The following is a 22,480-nucleotide window of genomic DNA, read 5'->3' on the forward strand; positions in this document are numbered from 1 at the left end:
CAGGTGCTTTAGGATGTAACTTTTATTTTATGTACTAGATCTACTGTCTAACGTCACTCATCCCCACTACTATCATATTGTTTATAATACACATTTCCAGACATGTTCAGTACAGTAATATTACTTCCTACTGTCTTATTGTTACACTGAAATTGTCCAGTCTAGTTGACTAACCGTTTTCGTTTTCATTCATTGACCTATGTTGACATTGCTGATTGTGAAAGATACACAAATAGTTAGTAAAATAATGCTAGATAACACCACATGTCGGCAAAATACAGTCGATGTAACGTTATCATGGTACGAGCATGGAGCATTAGTTCTATGTCAAGCTGATAAAAGTAGCCTATTATGGTAATGTTGCAGTGGGAGTTTACAAGAGTTTCCAGCATGTTGTGTGATGCTTTCTCCGTTGTGTTGAAAGTCTCAGTGTGGCCGCCGGTGAGTTCGCGCTCTTGAGTTTGAGCACGCGCACGAGCACTGTTGTTGCAATCTGAAACATCACCGCTAGAGGCCGCTGGATCCTACATACAGCACCTTTAAATTGAATACATAGATATTTAATCAAATACAGCGAGTAAGAATAAGAAATGCCACCTTAAAGCTCGAGCTGTGAAACTTTGGATGAAACTTTGCGTTATCGTACAATGATGTGTACGAATTCATCTCCTGAGAAACGAGAGGCGGAGCTGGGGAGGGAGGAGGGTAATCAGCTCCGGAGAAACGCGACAGCTGCTTATGATACTGAAGGAGCTTATACACTCACCTAAAGGATTATTAGGAACACCTGTTCAATTTCTCATTAATGCAATTATCTAATCAACCAATCACATGGCAGTTGCTTCAATGCATTTAGGGGTGTGGTCCTGGTCAAGACAATCTCCTGAACTCCAAACTGAATGTCAGAATGGGAAAGAAAGGTGATTTAAGCAATTTTGAGCGTGGCATGGTTGTTGGTGCCAGACGGGCCGGTCTGAGTATTTCACAATCTGCTCAGTTACTGGGATTTTCACGAACAACCATTTCTAGGGTTTACAAAGAATGGTGTGAAAAGGGAAAAACATCCAGTATGCGGCAGTCCTGTGGGCGAAAATGCCTTGTTGATGCTGGAGGTCAGAGGAGAATGGGCCGACTGATTCAAGCTGATAGAAGAGCAACTTTGACTGAAATAACCACTCGTTACAACCGAGGTATGCAGCAAAGCATTTGTGAAGCCACAACACGCACAACCTTGAGGCGGATGGGCTACAACAGCAGAAGACCCCACCAGGTACCACTCATCTCCACTACAAATAGGAAAAAGAGGCTACAATTTGCACGAGCTCACCAAAATTGGACAGTTGAAGACTGGAAAAATGTTGCCTGGTCTGATGAGTCTCGATTTCTGTTGAGACATTCAGATGGTAGAGTCAGAGTTTGGCGTAAACAGAATGAGAACATGGATCCATCATGCCTTGTTACCACTGTGCAGGCTGGTGGTGGTGGTGTAATGGTGTGGGGGGTGTTTTCTTGGCACACTTTAGGCCCCTTAGTGCCAATTGGGCATCGTTTAAATGCCACGGCCTACCTGAGCACTGTTTCTGACCATGTCCATCCCTTTATGACCACCATGTACCCATCCTCTGATGGCTACTTCCAGCAGGATAATGCACCATGTCACAAAGCTCGAATCATTTCAAATTGGTTTCTTGAACAATGAGTTCACTGTACTAAAATGGCCCCCACAGTCACCAGATCTCAACCCAATAGAGCATCTTTGGGATGTGGTGGAACAGGAGCTTCGTGCCCTGGATGTGCATCCCACAAATCTCCATCAACTGCAAGATGCTATCCTATCAATATGGGCCAACATTTCTAAAGAATGCTTTCAGCACCTTGTTGAATCAATGCCACGTAGAATTAAGGCAGTTCTGAAGGCGAAAGGGGGTCAAACACAGTATTAGTATGGTGTTCCTAATAATCCTTTAGGTGAGTGTATATGAACACAGTGAAAGGTGTCTTATTCCTACAGGTAGAGGATCAGCTGATGCAAGCTTGACTAACGTGACCTTACAGAACTGATGCTACGCTTGATGTCTGTCAAACTTTGAATAAAACCTGTTGTCTTTTCTGATTAATCCGAAGCAGAAACGCATGCTAATGTCCAGTAATGTGTGTTGTGTGTGTGTGAAGGTGGAGTATTGTGCGTGTGTGATCCCCGGAGACTGCTGGAACCTCATGAAGGAGTTCATGCAGAGTTTCCTGGGCTCCAACACTCCCGAGCTGCCGACGGTGTTCACCAGCAAACCCGAGGGTCTGAGCGTGCCGGTGGACTGCATGGACACCATGAGCCAGTACCTGGAGCTCTTCAGCAGAGTCCGCAAACAGCAGGTGCTGCCCGGCAGCGGCGTACGGTGAACACGTGCCACCAAACCTGCCATAACCTTCACCCCGACGCAAGACGACGAGTGTCTGGATCACTGGCTGTTTGAGAGACACAGACACTCCTGAGAGAACACGATGAGAACATTTCTCGTTTCGTTTGTGTTTGTATTATTTTAGCTGTGGATGCTTATTTTTTATGTGTACATTGGAATTTGTAAAATAAACAGTTTACTTTGAATTGCAATCATTGTGTTATCGAAAATAAAGGTTTGTGTTTACATAATATGTTTGTGTACTATGCATAATTATTTTGTATATATAAATACACACACGTGCATGTATATTTATATATACAAAATATATATATGCATGTGTGTATTTATATATACAAAATAATTATACACATATATTATGTAAACACAGAGTTTTATTTTGGATGCGATTAATCGCGATTAATTGTTGCCCAGCATTAATATAAATATTTTATTATATAAATAACAAATTTTTCTTAAATATATTCATGCATGTGTGTGTATTTATATAAATATACAAAATAATTATACACAGTACAGACACATATTATGTAAACACAAACTTCTTTTTGGATGCGATTTTTTTAATCGTTGCCCAGCACTAATTAAAATCAATTTTCTGGTAGAATCACAAAATTTTGTTTTGAATCAGTACTTTGAATCAAAAGTCATGTGATTTCAGCAAACAAGGCTTTGTTACGTCATAAAAGTGATTTGCCACTAAACAAAGGGAGTGATATTTAAGGCCTGATTAGCCAACCCCTCTTAAAAACACACAAAACAAGCAATACACATTAATAAAACCACACAAATGATACACACTTCCTTAATAGTAAGTAATAAATTGAAGATTTCCCTTTAAATTATTCCACTTTAATGAAAACATTTGCCTTTTGTCTTGTAAAAGCCATCATTGGGCATGTTTAAACTGGTTCTGGTTTTGTAAAACAATTTGTTCAATTGATTAAGAGATTCAGTTGCTAAAAGGTGTTTAACACCTTGTACAAACTCGCCAAAACGAAACAAAAAAAAAACACCTTAGATTTGGTCAGATTTAGTTTTAAATAATGATTTCGCTTGAAGAATGTCAGCTTTGATGTTTGAACAGGAATACTACATTTGCATAACAAATGCAGAACAGATGAAGGCACAGATAATTGGCTAGTAAATTCAAATTAATTTGAATATGCATGAGCAAAACACACTGGATAAATTCCAATTCACATGCAATCAGCCTTATATAAAATACGAGCTTAAAATTAGCATGGCTCAACACTTGACAGGACATGTATGAAGTTTAAGTAGGCTACATAGTATTTCATTTATATATATATATATATATATATATATATATAAATATATATTATTTTTTTTTACATTAACCAAATGATCACTGAATGTTCCTTTATGAATCCCATTTTGAAGCCTTTTTTTATAAGACAAACCAAGAATATTCTGTAACTTTATTTTACAGTGTCCTTGTTACATGTTACATGTACTTACCATAGTAATAACAGTAAATTATGCATAATTGCATGCAACTAACCCTCAACCAAACCCTAATCCTACCCTAACCCTATAGAAAGTACATGTAGTTAATTAATATCACTTAGTACTTAAATATATAATTACACTGTAACAATGACACCTTAAAATAAAGTGTAACTGGATATTCTTGTTAAGATAGTTTTTATAACTAAACACAAATCTTGCCATAGCACAATATCAGACAACCCAACACTATGATTGGTAACACACATTTGCAACATGCGATATTACCGTGAAATGTAAACTATAAATGACTATGAATACCCCAAAATCCATTTCACTGAATTTTACAATCTCAGTCAGTTCAAACTCTAGGCTCGATCTGATTTAACTACAGTCGCAAAGCATGCTGGGTAGCCAGTAAAGCCTCATTGCAGAAACGTGTATGTTACTTTAACTGTAAAGTCCACATGTTGCCTTTGTTTGCAGTTTGTCCCAATCTTTTGCATATAATCAGTGTATTAATTATATATGCACTTTTTGCATATAAAATCTAAATGCAAAATAAATCACATCATGATCTGAGGTTAATCTGTTCATTTAACTCCGCCTCTGGAGCTTTAAAACCTGACGGACGTCTCAACAACCGCATGAAAAGCCGGCTTAAAACTGGCTTAAATGCGCCAACTTTCGCGATCTCGACCAATCAGAACAAGGTAGTTACGTGATTGATCGCTCCTCAGCCAATCAGAGCGCAGTGACGCCAGCGCTGGGCAGTTCGGTTGAGGCGAAAATGGTGACAGCTCGCGCGTGCGGATAATGGCGGTAAATAACAGTCGAAAGAGAGTGAAAAAAAAACCCCGCTAATATTAACCGTAATTTTACTATTCAAAAACACATTTACCGGCTGTTTCGTGAAGAACGCGCGCGTAAGAGCCGATTAAAAGCTGATCGGGGGTTTTCGGTGTGAGTTTATTCTGTAGCTGCGGCTCTTGAACTGGTTTTTGTTCAACGGATTTAAAGTAACAGATCTCTCGCGCCGGTATAAACACACACACCGATCGAGCCCCGGTACCGGAACCTCCCGGATCCGCCGATACCGAAGATTCCGCGTGTCTCCCGGTGGAGCGTCTTTTGTTCTGTAAGTAGCGCTAGCGGGTTAGCACACACACTCACACTCATACACAAACATTCAAACAACAGAGACAGACACACACACTCATAACACAATAACACACGTATATCACATGCATTCATCTACGCACACAACATTGTGTGACAAACACATAACGTGCACAAATACTAAAGACTCAGTCTTGTATACAAACACAACTGCACACTTCCAAATACACACACTCTTCATCAAATGTAATGTACGACAAACACCAAGCTAACAAAAATATTAAGTTATGAAAATATCTCTGAACATTCAAAACATTCTTTTTTTTATGTCTTTACGTTCTTTTCTGTAATGCGAACATTCCATTGTATCATTCTTCAAACATGGAACGTTACTTTTGAATGTTCTGTGGAAAAAACGTTAGACGAACGTTTTAGGGAAAAAACGCTAATATATGTGCTAATATTTTGAGAACATCATTAAAAACAAGATAACTTTGAACAAACGTTCTATTAATGTTACTGGAAGAACGTTTGTTCGTAACATTGAGAGAACCTTACCAGAACATTAGCTGAAGTTCTCAAAAAACGCTCCACGATGTAAGTTTCTGTGCTAACGTTTTGAGAACATTATTAAAGAGCAGATAACTTTGAACGGATGTTCTATTAAGGTTACTGGAAGAACGTTGTTCATAACGTTGAGAGAACGTTAGCTAAAGTTCTGAAAACGTTCCCTGTTCGCTATACACACTTTAAAAACCAGTTCATTCCCCTCACAGGAACAGATTCTGGCACTGTGATGTTGCTAAGATCAGGACTGAACCGTTTGATGGCACTGATATCACTTTTGAATGTTTAAGTTGTGGGTGTAAATAAAGTGTGTTTCTCGTCCGCAGTGTTTGTTGGGCATTATGAAGTCCTGTACACTGTACGGCAGCAGGACACGTGCGCTCTGATGCTGAAGCTCACCCTTTCTCACAGTGAGTCCGTTAAAACTATTTTATGGACAATTTTGCTTTCCCTCATCCTTTTTTTTCTTTCTTCATCAGAGGGTTTCAATACCCGAGGACTTTTGCCGCACTTGAACCACGAATACACAAAAAAATGTAATAGATTTGAGTTTTGTGGTTGAAATTTAAAAAAGTAACAAATTCGGGTCAATTTGACCCCCTTTAGTAATGAATGGAATGCTTCAGTACACATAGAAAAACCTAAAAATGCTCAAAATTCAAACTAAAAATGATAAAACTTTACCAAAAATGTATTTTATAATGTCTACATGTGTATCTGAATGAATACTGAAGTGAACTGGCTTTAGGACCCAGAGGAACAGCTCATTTGCTCCATATAGAGATATAAGGCCATCTAGAGTCATGAAATATCATCTTATATTATTATTATCCACAAGAGGTCAAAGACTCCCAATGTAAGACATTTAGGAATGTGAGGAATGTGCTTGGTTGGCTTTAATAAACCCGGCTGAATGTAGGAATATCCCGACATCAAACTGTCTACACCACGCCGTTTTGACCGCGAACAACTAACGACGTCTAACGTTATATGTCATATACAGCTGATGGACTCTGACACGGTGGGCATCGCGGTACAACAGCCGCACTGACACCAGGTAGCGTTAGCGTTGCCAACCCACTCTTCGCCCCAAACCACCACCGGCTGTTCGACATAACGACGTACCACTGCTCGGTTCCCACGCCGCATCGGCTCAAATGCATGGTGTTGACGAGACAGGAATATGATGGCAGACATCGCGAACAATGTTTCCATGTGCAGTTTGTAAGCATATAACGTTAGACGTCGTCTTTTTGTCTGGTACTAATAAACTTCACTAAGTTAGCTAAACACTAAGTTAGCGTTAGCTAGTTCATGCTTACAGCTGTTAGCTAATAATGACTGTAATAACGACTGTAATAACGTTAGTTGTTTGCGGTCAAAGCGCCGTGGTGTAGACAGTTTGATGTCGGGATGTTCCTACATTCAGCCGGGTTTATTAAAGCCAACCAACCCCGTGACGTCACATGTTAGAATACGGCACAGTCCCTGGCCGAGAAAGATATAACGGTTTTTCTTTTGTCTTTTATATGTTTACATTTGTCATGTTTCTTATATAATTGTTGATTATAGTGGAAATCCATCTTGTAAATCATGTAAACTTGATTGACTGCTTCATTTCCCCTTTAATTACTACAGTAGTCAACATTTGAAGGGGATCAAAAAAAAGTTGATCAAAGTTGTCTTAAGACAAGAACGGGTATTGTTCAAAATTCATGTATAACTTTGATGAAAGGTTTTGATCCACTTCAAATGTTGAGTATTTAATTATTTATCGATCAAATCTAGTAATTTAAAGGTAAATAAAATAATAAATAACAAAAAATCTCCCAAAAAAATTGCATTTAAGAAATAGAAAAAATATTATCTAAATGAAATTAAGCTTTCTGGACAAAAAAAAAAAAAAAGTATAATTATAGGGCTTCGGGTCATTTTGACCCGCGAGGGAAAGATGCGTTACAAAGGGCGAGGGAAGGATGACGCATTGCAATAATTTGAAATAATTATTTGAAATAATCTGTGTTTGTGAGCAACTTGTCAGCAACGTCTCTCTCCCTGTTATCTTCAGGATGAGCGCGGTCATCATGGCGTGTGGTTCCTGACTGCTAATGCTCATGCGCGTTGGGAGACATGGATCGCTGTAAGCATGTGGCGCGGTTCCGTTTGGGCCACGGCCACTCGATCCTCAACCCGCAGATGTGGCGCTGCGTGGACTGCGGCACCACGGAGTCGGTGTGGGCGTGTCTGAAGTGCACTCATGTGGCGTGCGGTCGCTACATGGAAGAACACTCCCTGAGCCACTTCCAGCAGACGCAGCACCCGCTAGCCATGGACGTACGCGAGCTAGCCGTCTTCTGTTTCGCGTGTGGCGACTATGTGTTGAACGATAACGTTGAGGGCGACTTGAAGCTCCTCCGCGGGGCCCTATCAACCGTCCGAATCCCTGGTCAGCGTTCCCTGCGTTCGTCAACATCCGACGGCGGGTTTAGAGCGTGCGATGTTAGCGTGTCGCGTACATCCGCGCGGACAGCGTTGTGGCACCGACGGAAAACCCTCCTACAAAGTGCGTTACGCTGCTGGAGAAACCGGCAGCAAGAAGAAGAGAGGAAGCGTGAGGAAAAGCAAGAGCAAGAGCGCGAGGAGAAGCGACGACAACGCAGGGAAGTCAAGAAACGGTTAATGGGAGAGCTAGCGAACGTCCCACCGAGGAAAAGCGCGCGGTTACTAACACAGGCTCCCCGTACGACGCTCGCCCTCATCCCTCGAAAGTTCCGCGATCCTCCGGAACGACTGCCTTCGGCTCCCAAACAGTCACTTTTGTCGCTGTCCGGCAAGACTCTTTCGCGTAAAACGGGTCGTTTACGCCGATATCACGCGTCGCAGTCAGCGCGGCGCAGGAAACTAGCACCGGGAGTCACTGGACTTCGCAATCTTGGGAACACGTGCTACATGAACTCCATCCTTCAGGTTTTGAGCCACTTGCAGAAGTTTCGGGAGTGTTTCCTCACGCTGGACTTGTGCGAGACCGAGGAGCTCCTCGCTAAGACTAACCAATCACAGGGTGTGGGGGGCGGAGCCAGGACCCTTGCTACGCTAGTCCCGCCCAGTTTGAGTTCGGCAGAACTGGTGCAACCGAAAGAGCCGCGGTCCTCGTCTCGGCAGAAGATGTCGTTGTGTCACGAGTTGCACACGCTCTTCCGGGTCATGTGGTCGGGTCGATGGTCGCTAGTGTCTCCGTTCGCTATGCTACATTCCGTGTGGAACCTGATTCCAGCGTTTCGCGGATACGACCAGCAGGACGCGCAGGAGTTCTTGTGCGAGCTTCTGGATAAAGTCCAGCAGGAACTGGAGTCGGACGGACCCAAGAAACACTTCTTGATCCCGATCACGCAGCGGAAACTGTCCAAACAAGTCCTCAAAGTGCTCAACACTATCTTCCACGGACAGCTGCTCAGCCAGGTGACGTTAGCGTTGAGTTTTAACGATTCGGATTCCAATTTCGATTCTGCTTATCGATTCCTAATTTTGATTTCAATAAGGTTACAAAAAACAACCTTTGATATCATTCACATTTAGTCTTATTGTAAAACATGTAATTGTCTCTGAATATCATGAACAGAAATCATCAGGCTAAAGAACACTCACACGAGGAGCGTTTGCCTGTGGTTTAAAAACTCCATAGAAGAACAACTAGCCCAACTAATATAAACTTCAAGCATTATTAAAGACAATAAACACTCAGTAATTAAAGAAGAACAAATAAAAAATTAACAAATCGCAACAAATAGACACAACTGAACAAAGATACGATTGAAATAAACAGAGTTTTAAGATTTTCAGGTTCAGAAACTGCAATCAAATGTAAAGTAACACTGTACTTTATAAATAAAATATACAATACAAATATATTTATTCCATGAAAATGGAAGGATTCAGTATAAAAGTTATTCAGTGAAGAACGAGTGACTTTTCTCTGTCTTTTGTTGTTTGATTAGTGTTATTTTAGAGGCGGCAGCAGGAATATTAGGCTACTGTCACTTTAAGAGCTGCACTGATCCAATATACTGATACACATTTAAAGAGAGCCTTTCGCGCTCGAATGGTTTAAAGTCATGTTGAAATGCTCACAAAGGAATCGATAAGAGGAATCAAATTGATTTTTTTATTCCCAAACCCTAGGTGACGTGCAACTAGAAATAATCGAATAAATGCAAGAAGAATTAAATTGCTGGGTGAATTATTGGATTTGCCTGTTATAATCCATGTTTCGTAACATGACAGGTAACGTGTCTGTCCTGCAAGCGCAAGTCGAACACGGTGGAGCCGTTCTGGGATCTGTCTCTGGAGTTCCCGGAGCGATACCACCGCATGGAGAAGCCTAGCGCCGCGTGTCAACGGAGCTGCTCCCTGTCCGAGATGCTCGCCAAGTTCACGGAGACCGAAGCTTTGGAGGGTTGCATTTACGCCTGCAACTTCTGCAACAGTACGTGACATCTTGAATTCTTTATTAAGCTTTACATAAACAGGGAACCATTAACAGCAATACAATACAATACAATTTTGTACAAATGTGACCCTGGACCACAAAACCAGTCACGAGTCGCACGGGTATATCTGTGGCAATAGCCAACAATACATTGTATGGGTCAAAATGATTCATTTTTCTTTAATGCCAAAAATCATGAGGATATTAAGTAAAGATTTTTTTTTTTTTTTTTTAGCGCCCTCAGATTCCAGAGTTTCAAATAGTTGTATCTCGGACAAATATGGTCCAATCCTCCATACATTAATGGAAAGCTTATTTATTCAGCTTTCGGATGATGTATAAATCTCAATTAAAAAAATTACCCATGTGACTGGTTTTGTGGTAAATTAAACTCATATCGCAAAGGATAATACTAAGTTGCATCATTCTTACTGATGTCAAGAATTGTTCTTCCCTTCTAGTTGTTAATGCATTTAACATCAAACTTTCCCGTTTCAGGAAAGCGCCGCAAATCGTCCCATAAGCCCCTGTCTCTTTCAGAGGCCTGTAAGCAGTTACTCATCTGCCGTTTACCTCAGGTTCTGCGGCTACACCTCAAACGCTTCCGGTCAGTCTGAACCCTTCCCATGTTTCACCTTGTTAAAGGGATAGTTCACCCAAGAAATTTTAATTAGCCCATGATTTACTCTCCCTCAAGTCATCCTAGGTGTATATGACATTCTTCTTTCAGACAAATACAATCAGAGTTATATTAAAAAATGTCCTGGCTCTTCCAAGCTTTATAATGGTCATAAAATTAAGTCCATAAAAGTGCATCCATCCATCATAAAAGCGCATCTATCCATCATAAAAGTGCATCTGTCCATCATAAAAGTGCATCTCTGCATCATAAAAGCGCATTTATCTATGATAAAAGTGCATCCGTCCATCATAAAAGTGCATCTATCCATCATAAAAGTGCATCCCTCTATCATAAAAGTGCATCCATCATCATAAAAGTGCATCTATCCATCATAAAAGCGCAACTATCCATCATAAAAGTGCATCCGTCCATCATAAAAGTGCATCTATCCATCATAAAAGTGCATCCCTCTATCATAAAAGTGCATCCATCATCATAAAAGTGCATCTATCCATCATAAAAGTGCATCCATCATCATAAAAGTGCATCTATCATCATAAAAGTGCATCTATCCATCATAAAAGTGCATCTGTCCATCATAAAAGTGCATTTATCATCATAAAAGTGCATCTATCATCATAAAAGTGCATCTATCATCATAAAAGTGCATCTATCATCATAAGAGCATCCGTCAATCATAAAAGTGCATCCCTCCATCATAAGTGCATCCATCATCATAAAAGTGCATCTATCCATCATAAAAGTGCATCTATCATCATAAAAGTGCATCTATCATCATAAAAGTGCATCCGTCCATCATAAAAGTGCATCTGTCCATCATAAAAGTGCATCCATCATCGTAAAAGTGCATCTATCATCATAAAAGTGCATCCGTCCATCATAAGTGCATCCATCATCATAAAAGTGCATCCCTCCATCATAAAAGTGCATCCCTCCATCATAAAAGTGCATCTATCATCATAAAAGTGCATCCGTCCATCATAAAAGTGCATCCCTCCATCATAAGTGCATCCATCATCATAAAAGTGCATCTATCCATCATAAAAGTGCATCTATCATCATAAAAGTGCATCTGTCCATCATAAAAGTGCATCTATCCATCATAAAAGTGCATCTGTCCATCATAAAAGTGCATCTATCCATCATAAAAGTGCGTCTATCATCATAAAAGTGCATCCGTCCATCATAAAAGTGCATCCGTCCATCATAAAAGTGCATCTATCATCATAAAAGTGCATCTATCATCATAAAAGTGCATCTATCATCATAAAAGTGCATCCGTCCATCATAAAAGTGCATCCGTCCATCATAAAAGTGCATCCCTCCATCATAAAAGTGCATCTATCATCATAAAAGTGCATCTATCATCATAAAAGTGCATCCGTCCATCATAAAAGTGCATCCCTCCATCATAAAAGTGCATCCCTCCATCATAAGTGCATCCATCATCATAAAAGTGCATCTATCCATCATAAAAGTGCATCTATCATCATAAAAGTGCATCCATCATCATAAAAGTGCATCCCTCCATCATAAAAGTGCATCCCTCCATCATAAAAGTGCATCTATCATCATAAAAGTGCATCTATCATCATAAAAGTGCATCCGTCCATCATAAAAGTGCATCCCTCCATCATAAGTGCATCCATCATCATAAAAGTGCATCTATCCATCATAAAAGTGCATCTGTCCATCATAAAAGTGCATCTGTCCATCATAAAAGTGCATCCATCATCATAAAAGTGCATCCATCATCATAAAAGTGCATCCCTCCATCATAAAAGTGCATCTATCATCATAAAAGTGCATCCATCATCATAAAAGTGCATCCATCATCATAAAAGTGCATCCCTCCATCATAAGTGCATCCATCATCATAAAAGTGCATCTATCCATCATAAAAGTGCATCTATCATCATAAAAGTGCATCCGTCCATCATAAAAGTGCATCTGTCCATCATAAAAGTGCATCCATCATCGTAAAAGTGCATCTATCATCATAAAAGTGCATCCGTCCATCATAAAAGTGCATCCATCATCATAAAAGTGCATCCATCATCATAAAAGTGCATCCCTCCATCATAAAAGTGCATCTATCATCATAAAAGTGCATCCATCATCATAAAAGTGCATCCCTCCATCATAAAAGTGCATCTATCATCATAAAAGTGCATCCGTCCATCATAAAAGTGCATCCATCATCATAAAAGTGCATCCATCATCATAAAAGTGCATCTATCCATCATAAAAGTGCATCCATCATCATAAAAGTGCATCTATCCATCATAAAAGTGCATCTATCCATCATAAAAGTGCATCCATCATCATAAAAGTGCATCCCTCCATCATAAAAGTGCATCTATCATCATAAAAGTGCATCCGTCCATCATAAAAGTGCATCCATCATCATAAAAGTGCATCCATCATCATAAAAGTGCATCTATCTATCATAAAAGTGCATCCATCATCATAAAAGTGCATCCATCATCATAAAAGTGCATCCCTCCATCATAAAAGTGCATCCCTCCATCATAAAAGTGCATCCCTCCATCATAAAAGTGCATCTATCATCATAAAAGTGCATCTATCATCATAAAAGTGCATCCGTCCATCATAAAAGTGCATCCCTCCATCATAAGTGCATCCATCATCATAAAAGTGCATCTATCCATCATAAAAGTGCATCTATCATCATAAAAGTGCATCTGTCCATCATAAAAGCGCATCTGTCCATCATAAAAGCGCATCCATCCATCATAAAAGTGCATCCCTCCATCATAAAAGTGCATCTATCATCATAAAAGTGCATCTGTCCATCATAAAAGTGCATCTGTCCATCATAAAAGCGCATCCGTCCATCATAAAAGTGCATCTATCCATCATAAAAGTGCATCTATCCATCATAAAAGTGCGTCTATCATCATAAAAGTGCGTCTATCATCATAAAAGTGCATCCGTCCATCATAAAAGTGCATCTATCCATCATAAAAGTGCATCTATCATCATAAAAGTGCATCTGTCCATCATAAAAGTGCATCTGTCCATCATAAAAGTGCATCTGTCCATCATAAAAGTGCATCCGTCCATCATAAAAGTGCATCCCTCCATCATAAGTGCATCCATCATCATAAAAGTGCATCTATCCATCATAAAAGTTCGTCTATCATCATAAAAGTGCATCCGTCCATCATAAAAGTGCATCCGTCCATCATAAAAGTGCATCCCTCCATCATAAGTGCATCCATCATCATAAAAGTGCATCTATCCATCATAAAAGTGCGTCTATCATCATAAAAGTGCATCCGTCCATCATAAAAGTGCATCCGTCCATCATAAAAGTGCATCTATCCATCATAAAAGTGCATCTATCATCATAAAAGTGCATCTGTCCATCATAAAAGTGCATCTATCCATCATAAAAGTGCATCTATCCATCATAAAAGTGCATCCGTCCATCATAAAAGTGCATCCGTCCATCATAAAAGTGCATCCCTTCATCATAAAAGTGCATCTGTCCATCAAAAAAGTGCATCCGTCCATCATAAAAGTGCATCCGTCCATCATAAAAGTGCATCTGTCCATCATAAAAGTGCATCTGTCCATCATAAAAGTGCATCTATCATCATAAAAGTGCATCTATCATCATAAAAGTGCATCTGTCTATCATAAAAGTGCCTCTATCCATCATAAAAGTGCATCTGTCCATCATAAAAGTGCATCTATCATCATAAAAGTGCATCTATCATCATAAAAGTGCATCTGTCCATCATAAAAGTGCATCTATCATCATAAAAGTGCATCTATCCATCATAAAAGTGCATCTGTCCATCATAAAAGTGCATCTATCATCATAAAAGTGCATCTCTCCATCATAAAAGTGCATCTATCATCATAAAAGTGCATCTGTCCATCATAAAAGTGCATCTATCATCATAAAAGTGCATCTCTCCATCATACCCTTTTAAGATGAATAGATGCACTTTTATGGCCATTATAAAGCTTGGAAGAGCCAGGACATTTTTTAATATAACTCTGATTGTTCCCTATCCCTTTAATGGTTTGAACCCACTTCCTCCTAACGGTTCTCATGTTTCCAGGTGGTCCGGTCGGAACCACAGGGAGAAGATCGGTGTCCACGTGGCTTTTGATCAGGTCCTGAATATTCAACCATACTGTTGCTCGGACGCCGCTCCGATGCCGCAGAGAGAAGCCTTCACCTATGACCTTTCTGCTGTAGTGATGCATCATGGGAAAGGCTTTGGCTCAGGGCACTACACGGCCTACTGTTATAACACTGAAGGAGGTGAGACATGGTTCTTGGCTAGTGAGTCTGGGGTTCATGTGGACAGTTCACAATAGCTGGGTTTCAGTCTCGTGATGATGATGACGTGCGAAGGCGGGGCGATTTCAGACGGAGGGCAGGAAGTAAACACGGAGAATACGTCTATGGAGGAAACCGTTGCGGAGTGTCCGTATTGTACCTTTATCCGATTTGTTTTGGACCGTCTGTTTACACGTTCTTTCAACTTTGACCCATATCTGATTCATGTGTTTACACTTGCCATACTATCTGAAACATTGCGCATGCTTAAAGGGTTAAGTTCTCTTGCACAGATGGGCGGACGCAAAATATGCTTGATCCTAGCTCTGCGATGTATGCGAAATTCGCCAAACATCACCATGATTATGAGGCGAAGGAGGACGAAAAGTGCCATCATTGTACAGTTATTGTGTGCGAAGAGATCTCAGGACTGGTGGGAGCATATTGTGTTTAAATATTGGCTTTAACCGCGGAGACGTTGCGTAATGCCTCAGAAAACCCGATCTACCTGTTTACATGACAGGGCACATATCCGATTTATTTACACATGTGAATGAGGCCTGAAACCGATCTCGAAATATCCCAATGCATGCGTTTTTTTCCTGTTTACACTGTCATAGAACACATCCGATCTGCGTCACATATGAGCAAAAAATCGGAATTGGGTCACATTTCACTGACAGTGTAAATGAGGCATTTAACGACAACCTAATGCTATATAAACAGACACAAAAAAAACACGTTGGCTAGCTAACATACCTCTGACGAAGTGGTCGCTGCAGACACGGGCATTGATAGACTCTACTCCTCCCGACCGCAGACGTAACTTACGTTAAAAATCGTTAAAACAATAAAAGTTGTTCTGTGAGCTTTTTACATTTCTCACCTTTTATGAGTGACAATCTTCAGTACTCTATATAAACCCTTACCCTTTTCTCGATTAGAACGATTGGAGCAGCCGTAAACTACACAAAACATTGGCATTTTTTCAGACGGCAGATCCTCAGCTATTTCACTTCCTGCCCTCCATCTGAATTTCGCGCTCTCGCGATGCAGCAGTGTGACGTCACGTGAAACCAACCTATTGGTATGAATGCAACCCTTGGTTTAAGCAAGCAGCTCATGCGCTTCACATCTCCTACCGACTGAAGGCCCGTTCACCCAAAGGACGATAACTATAAAGATAACGATAAAGATATAGTTCTAAAAATCGTTCTCCAAATGACAGAATAGCAGAATTCACGCCACAACTATAACGATAGCGATACAAGGAACGATATCATTGGGATCACTTTCAGAACGATTTTGTCCGGCCGTCGAACGATAAAACACTGACAGCCAATCAGAATTCCAGCCGTCGAACGATAAAACACCGACAGCCGATCAGAATTCCAGCCGTCGAACGATAAAACACCGACAGCCGATCAGAATTCCAGCCGTCGAACGATAAAACACCGACAGCCGATCAGAATTCCAGCCGTCGAACGATAAAACACCGACAGCCGATCAGAATTCCAGCCGTCGAACGATAAAACACCGACAGCCGATCAGAATTCCAGCCGTCGAACGATAAAACACCGACAGCCGATCAGAATTCCAGCCGTCGAAAGATAAAACACCGACAGCGATCAGAATTCCAGCCGTCGAACGATAAAACACCGACAGCCGATCAGAATTCCAGCCGTCGAACGATAAAACACCGACAGCCGATCAGAATTCCAGCCGTCGAACGATAAAACACCGACAGCCGATCAGAATTCCAGCCGTCGAACGATAAAACACCGACAGCCGATCAGAATTCCAGCCGTCGAACGATAAAACACCGACAGCCGATCAGAATTCCAGCCGTCGAACGATAAAACACCGACAGCCGATCAGAATTCCAGCCGTCGAACGATAAAACACTGACAGCCGATCAGAATTCCAGCCGTCGAACGATAAAACACCGACAGCCGATCAGAATTCCAGCCGTCGAACGATAAAACACTGACAGCCGATCAGAATTCCAGCCGTCGAACGATAAAACACCGACAGCCGATCAGAATTCCAGCTGTCGAACGATAAAACACCGACAGCCGATCAGAATTCCAGCCGTCGAACGATAACACCGACAGCCGATCAGAATTCCAGCCGTCGAACGATAAAACACCGACAGCCGATCAGAATTCCAGCCGTCGAACGATAAAACACCGACAGCCGATCAGAATTCCAGCCGTCGAAAGATAAAACACCGACAGCGATCAGAATTCCAGCCGTCGAACGATAAAACACCGACAGCCGATCAGAATTCCAGCCGTCGAAAGATAAAACACCGACAGCCGATCAGAATTCCAGCCGTCGAACGATAAAACACCGACAGCCGATCAGAATTCCAGCCGTCGAAAGATGAAACACCGACAGCCGATCAGAATTCCAGCCGTCGAACGATAAAACACCGACAGCCGATCAGAATTCCAGCCGTCGAACGATAAAACACCGACAGCCGATCAGAATTCCAGCCGTCGAACGATAAAACACCGACAGCCGATCAGAATTCCAGCCGTCGAAAGATAAAACACCGACAGCGATCAGAATTCCAGCCGTCGAACGATAAAACACCGACAGCCGATCAGAATTCCAGCCGTCGAAAGATAAAACACCGACAGCCGATCAGAATTCCAGCCGTCGAACGATAAAACACCGACAGCCGATCAGAATTCCAGCCGTCGAACGATAAAACACCGACAGCCGATCAGAATTCCAGCCGTCGAACGATAACACCGACAGCCGATCAGAATTCCAGCCGCCGAACGATAAAACACCGACAGCCGATCAGAATTCCAGCCGTCGAACGATAAAACACTGACAGCCGATCAGAATTCCAGCCGTCGAAAGATAAAACACCGACAGCGATCAGAATTCCAGCCGTCGAACGATAAAACACCGACAGCCGATCAGAATTCCAGCCGTCGAACGATAAAACACCGACAGCCGATCAGAATTCCAGCCGTCGAACGATAAAACACCGACAGCCGATCAGAATTCCAGCCGTCGAACGATAAAACACCGACAGCCGATCAGAATTCCAGCCGTCGAACGATAAGGATACGTTAACAAAAATGATACGTGGAAAGTAATCGGTCATACTCTTGGAATAAATGAAATATTAACAACGAGATCATTATGCAGGCTAGCAAATAGTGTGACAGAATTACGTCAGGTATCCAGCGCTAATTTCGACAACATTGTATTGTTTCCTTTTAAGTTGCAGGGAAAAAGGAGTTGTATATTTATATAAAGATGTTGACTAGGCGTTGGTTTTATTCCACTATTGACTTCGTCTGCTAAATTCACTGTTAGATTAGATTAGATTAGATTAGATTAGATTAGATTAGATTACACTAGACTAGCTAGATTCGCAGATGCGCTCGAAACGTAGCATGCCGAGGACATCTGCTGGTAAAAGACATGTAAATGCAACAAGAATTGCAGCGCGCACTTGGAATAAAAAGATTGTTATCGTTCGTTGGTGTGTGTCAATGTACCGTAACCCTCAAAAATGACAGAATTTTAATTTCAATGAAATTAATGTACTATATTTTAGTTTGATGATGTTTTTTATTTAATATTTTGTATTTTATGGGTATTTTATGGTACATTATATTTACGCTGTATTTGTAATTCATTTCTTCACGTTTTGAGCATAGACCTGAAAATTACATTTCCAACTTAAACTGGTAAATCTTGAATGCTTTAAAGCAACAGACTGAAGTTTGATCTCTTTTTAAAGACGACACTTGGCTAATTTAAAATGACAAAGTTTAAAAAAGTGAACCTTAAAAAAAAGTTACAGAATTTTACATTTATTGTTATGAAAAATGCACCAAAATACTATTTACATTTTTTATATGAAATCTATATTTTCAAAAAAAAGTTTTACTCTAAAACTACAAGAAAATAAAAGCCATAAATCTAAAGTAGTGTTCCACATGTGAGGCTGATATCTCAGTAAATGAGCGTTTAGTGAGATGTTTTTCGGCTGCAGTACCAAACGCTTCCACTAGAGGAAACTCGTCTCGCATTCGTTTCCAATGCGTCATTTCTGACCGCGATGAGCTCAAGAGTGACTATTGTTTACAGCACCATTCAACCTGTTCAGATCATGTCCATGATTTTTTGTTCACACAGCAACAAAACCGTTACCAAGTTTCGTACAATTCCGATGAAGTTTAAAAAAAAAAAAAAAAAAACTTTTTGTGTGTGTTTGTGCTTGTCTTGCAGGTTTCTGGGTTCACTGTAACGACTCTGAGATGAACGTGTGCAGTGTGGAGGAGGTGTGCAGCACTCAGGCCTACATCTTGTTCTACACACAACGCTCCTCTTAAACCTGTCTGTCTCTCTATCTGTCTCTCTTTCTTCTCTCTATACCTGTCTCTCATTGGAGGTCTGTTCCTGACATCAGCAGTGAGACTCAGAGATTGATTGGTCTCTGCTGGCACAGTCACACTTTACCCAGGGCATTCAGGACCAAACTACTCACCTGCAGGGTCCAGAACAGCAGGGACACACACACACACACACTGAAGTCCCTCTGCTGTCGGAGAGAGAGACAGACGGATCATCCTGGAGAGAAAAATGCGACAGCAATATGATCATCAAACACTCTGAATCAGGAATTCTTCACCTTTGATACTGCGACTGTTTTCTACTCTCTTTCTATTTGGGACGAAAATCAGGAAAACAGAAAGCCTCTTCATTTACATCAGTGGTAAATGACTGAACAATCTTATGACGCTGAATGTCTTTAGTTGTGTATGTGTGTGTGTGTGAGTGTGTGTTGAGTGGAAGGGTGTGACTGCTGACCTCTGACCCTTGACCTTTGTCCTGTATTGTGAGAGCACCTGTTATCAACTTTATTGATCTTGTGGGATCTTCCTGATGATAGTGAATAAAGAAAAAATCATGAAACCTTGACATGCGGTCTGCTTTATATTTGATGCGCATTTCATTGCATGGATGGGTGTAAAGACAAAAAGGTTTTTGAAATCTAAAATAATTTTAACATTTTGTCACTCAAAAAAAAAAAAAAAAAAACCTAAATCCAGTTACAGCATGTGAACATTTTCTCTTATTCGAAGGTAAGAAAAGCTAATAATAAAATCATAAAAATATAACATTAAATCACTTATTATAAAGATTAAATCTTTATTCGTTTACCTGCAAGAAAGGAGAACCGAGTATCTTGTTTGTTTAATAAGGTCATGGTTAAACACCCTGTGAAAGGTTGAACAAACCACCAAAGCAATTGTGTATAATGTGAATTCGAAATAGATATTCTATGTTTTGCTCTATCACATTGATTTACTATTAAATGTCTTGGTCAAAAATATGAATTAAAGCATACCTGTCAACACTCCCGTTTTCCCCGGGAGTCTCCTGTATTTCACACCCATCTCCCGCCCCCTCCCGTTTTGTTATTTCTCCCGTGAAACTCCCGTAATTTGTATGGCCCAAACGTCGTTATATGAATAATCAACCCGTTCCAAGGTTGTCCAGTTGCCAGATCTTGAATGAAACACATCGTACTCGCGCAATCAACACATCATACAAATTTCAACCCATTTGTGAGCTCAACCTGGCAACCTACAACCCAGTTGTGCCGTCGATATCTGCGCAGGTAGTAGACGCGGGAAGTTGAATAAGCGTTACTGGTAGAAATGGGAAAAGACTCAGCTTAAGACTCACTTTACTAGTGGTAAGTGAATATTTAAAGGGACACTGTGGAGAAATTGTGTTTTTGTCAAACAGCGACCCCTAGAGTCGCTGTGGAATACTTGCACTGTTGTAAATCTATATATCCTATAACACGCTCTCACACGGTTTTTTTATTATTTATTTTTTAGCATTTTTGGGAGGAGTACAATTTACATATGTGGTTTCAACAACCAGATGCATTTACACTTGTTCAGTTTCGTCTGGAATGCGTCTCAGACCTCCTCCTGAAGTGGTTTGAGCGATCGGATTCAAATCCGTCTTCAATGCGTTTCGGAGGGCATTTACACCTGGTCTTTTCACGATCGGATAGCTATCCGATGTGAGAAAACGCATGAAGTGGCCAGGTCTAAACACAACAGCCCCCATGACAAAAACATACACACGAAAGCCGAAAACATACGCTGGTTGGCATCTCACGTCCATAGACAGTATATCGCTCAAGTCCGAATTTGAGGAAGTGGTGGGGGAAGTGACATATGCCGTAAAGCAGTCGAATTTTGTACTTCTTTTTGTGCTCGGGTTACTACCCGAACCCCAAAGTTACATAGTGCCAGTAAAAGCGATACAGACCCCGTCAGGCTATGGCAGACGTGTCATTCAACCTATTGTAAGTCGATGTACCATCACAAGGGTCTTGGAAATATATTATGAAGGTTGAAAAGTTACACGGTGTGGCTTTAACGCAATTAACGCAGCATCCGTTTTTTTCTGTCATCCTTTGACTGCATGGCGTTACATTATGCGCTTTTATTCCATTCAATATATATTCCATATATGCTATGCTTTTAAACCATTCAAGCCATATCTTACTTATTTTTTAAAACTTTAAAAGTGAAAAGCACATCACTCATTCCTACGCCAAAAGTAGGCTACCAGAGAAAACGTCTCAGCTGTGCTCAGATTTGTAAACCGTACAGTTGGTTTTTCAATCCGTACCCGTTCCGCCCCGTGGCTCAAAAGGGACATAACAAAAATAGGGACACACGAGAAAGCCAAAATAGAATGCAAAATGTATTAACAAAATAGAACTATACAAATAAATAAAAAAAAAAAAAAACTAAATACAAGGTAACAGTGAACAAATTCATAATCCGTGCACGCTTTCGCAATCGTTGTTTTGTAAATCGTTCTTTCGCAATAGTTGTTTGTATTATTCAGTTCCTGAGAAAAATTGTGAAATACTGTTCCAATAGGTGAAGTTACACAACAATATGCTGATTGATTACATAACAATATTTGGATGTAATATTCAGTTCCAGTGAAAATCTGTTCCAGTTAATGGAGTAGGCTATACACAGGTGATGTGTAATATTCAGTACCAGTAAACTCCACCCGCTGGAACAGTTTCTTACAGTAACTGAATATTACACAAAATCACCTGTTCAGTTTTGCAAACTGTACTCACAGATTTGTGGCCTACCTTATTTTAGAAATCTGATTTTCTGTATATTGATTTGTTGTGTATTGTTAAGATAAATACAACTGTCTTAACTGAATTTTTCTATGATTTGGCGACGGGGTGTGTAATGTATAGATGACATGAAACCACATGTGGTTGAATTGATTTGGTGCCCAAATGTTGACAGGTATGAATTAAAGACACTCACAACATTTGTCAAATCCTGTGACAAGTTTATCTTCAGAAGTGCTAATTGTAGTTGTCTAGGAATAATGTTTCAAACTGCACTTTATTTCATGTGTTT

At 40.5% G+C, this 22,480-nt stretch overlaps 2 protein-coding genes across 3 annotated transcripts in view; both read left to right on the forward strand.

Moving 5' to 3' along the window:
• Window positions 1-2,932, forward strand: part of med20 (mediator complex subunit 20) — a gene marked incomplete at its 5' end in the record, with an annotated part of 3,339 nt that extends 407 nt beyond the window's left edge. The window contains 2 exons of the mRNA XM_081383940.1: window positions 425-441; window positions 2,173-2,932. Of these exons, the coding sequence (XP_081240066.1) occupies window positions 425-441; window positions 2,173-2,397 (242 nt within the window). The 3' untranslated portion in view covers window positions 2,398-2,932. The remainder of the gene's footprint in view (window positions 1-424; window positions 442-2,172) is intronic.
• Window positions 2,933-4,534: 1,602 nt separating this feature from the next.
• usp49 (ubiquitin specific peptidase 49) lies at window positions 4,535-19,975 on the forward strand. Of its 2 annotated transcripts, XM_081385374.1 has the most exons (8): window positions 4,535-5,025; window positions 5,900-5,983; window positions 7,642-9,032; window positions 9,855-10,056; window positions 10,558-10,666; window positions 14,800-15,005; window positions 19,284-19,336; window positions 19,447-19,975. In XM_081385374.1, exons 3-8 carry the CDS (start codon window positions 7,704-7,706, stop codon window positions 19,456-19,458), a joined length of 1,911 nt encoding a protein of 636 aa, XP_081241500.1. In that variant the 5' UTR covers window positions 4,535-5,025; window positions 5,900-5,983; window positions 7,642-7,703; the 3' UTR covers window positions 19,459-19,975. The 2 variants fall into 2 exon arrangements, with proteins under 2 accessions (XP_081241500.1, XP_081241499.1); XM_081385373.1 differs by having other exon boundaries at window positions 4,641-5,025; window positions 19,284-19,522.
• Window positions 19,976-22,480: the final 2,505 nt, after the last annotated feature.

This window comes from Scardinius erythrophthalmus, assembly GCF_964197995.2.
Source record: "Scardinius erythrophthalmus genome assembly, chromosome: 14".
NCBI lineage: Eukaryota > Metazoa > Chordata > Actinopteri > Cypriniformes > Leuciscidae > Scardinius > Scardinius erythrophthalmus.

Bases quoted from the DNA above. Each gene is read 5' to 3' on its own strand.
- usp49 (XM_081385373.1), top strand. From the start codon at position 7,704: ATGGATCGCTGTAAGCATGTGGCGCGGTTCCGTTTGGGCCACGGCCAC. The intron at 9,033-9,854 runs GTGACGTTAGCG...GTAACATGACAG, and splicing joins ACGGACAGCTGCTCAGCCAG to GTAACGTGTCTGTCCTGCAA. The intron at 10,667-14,799 runs GTCAGTCTGAAC...TCATGTTTCCAG, and splicing joins CTACACCTCAAACGCTTCCG to GTGGTCCGGTCGGAACCACA.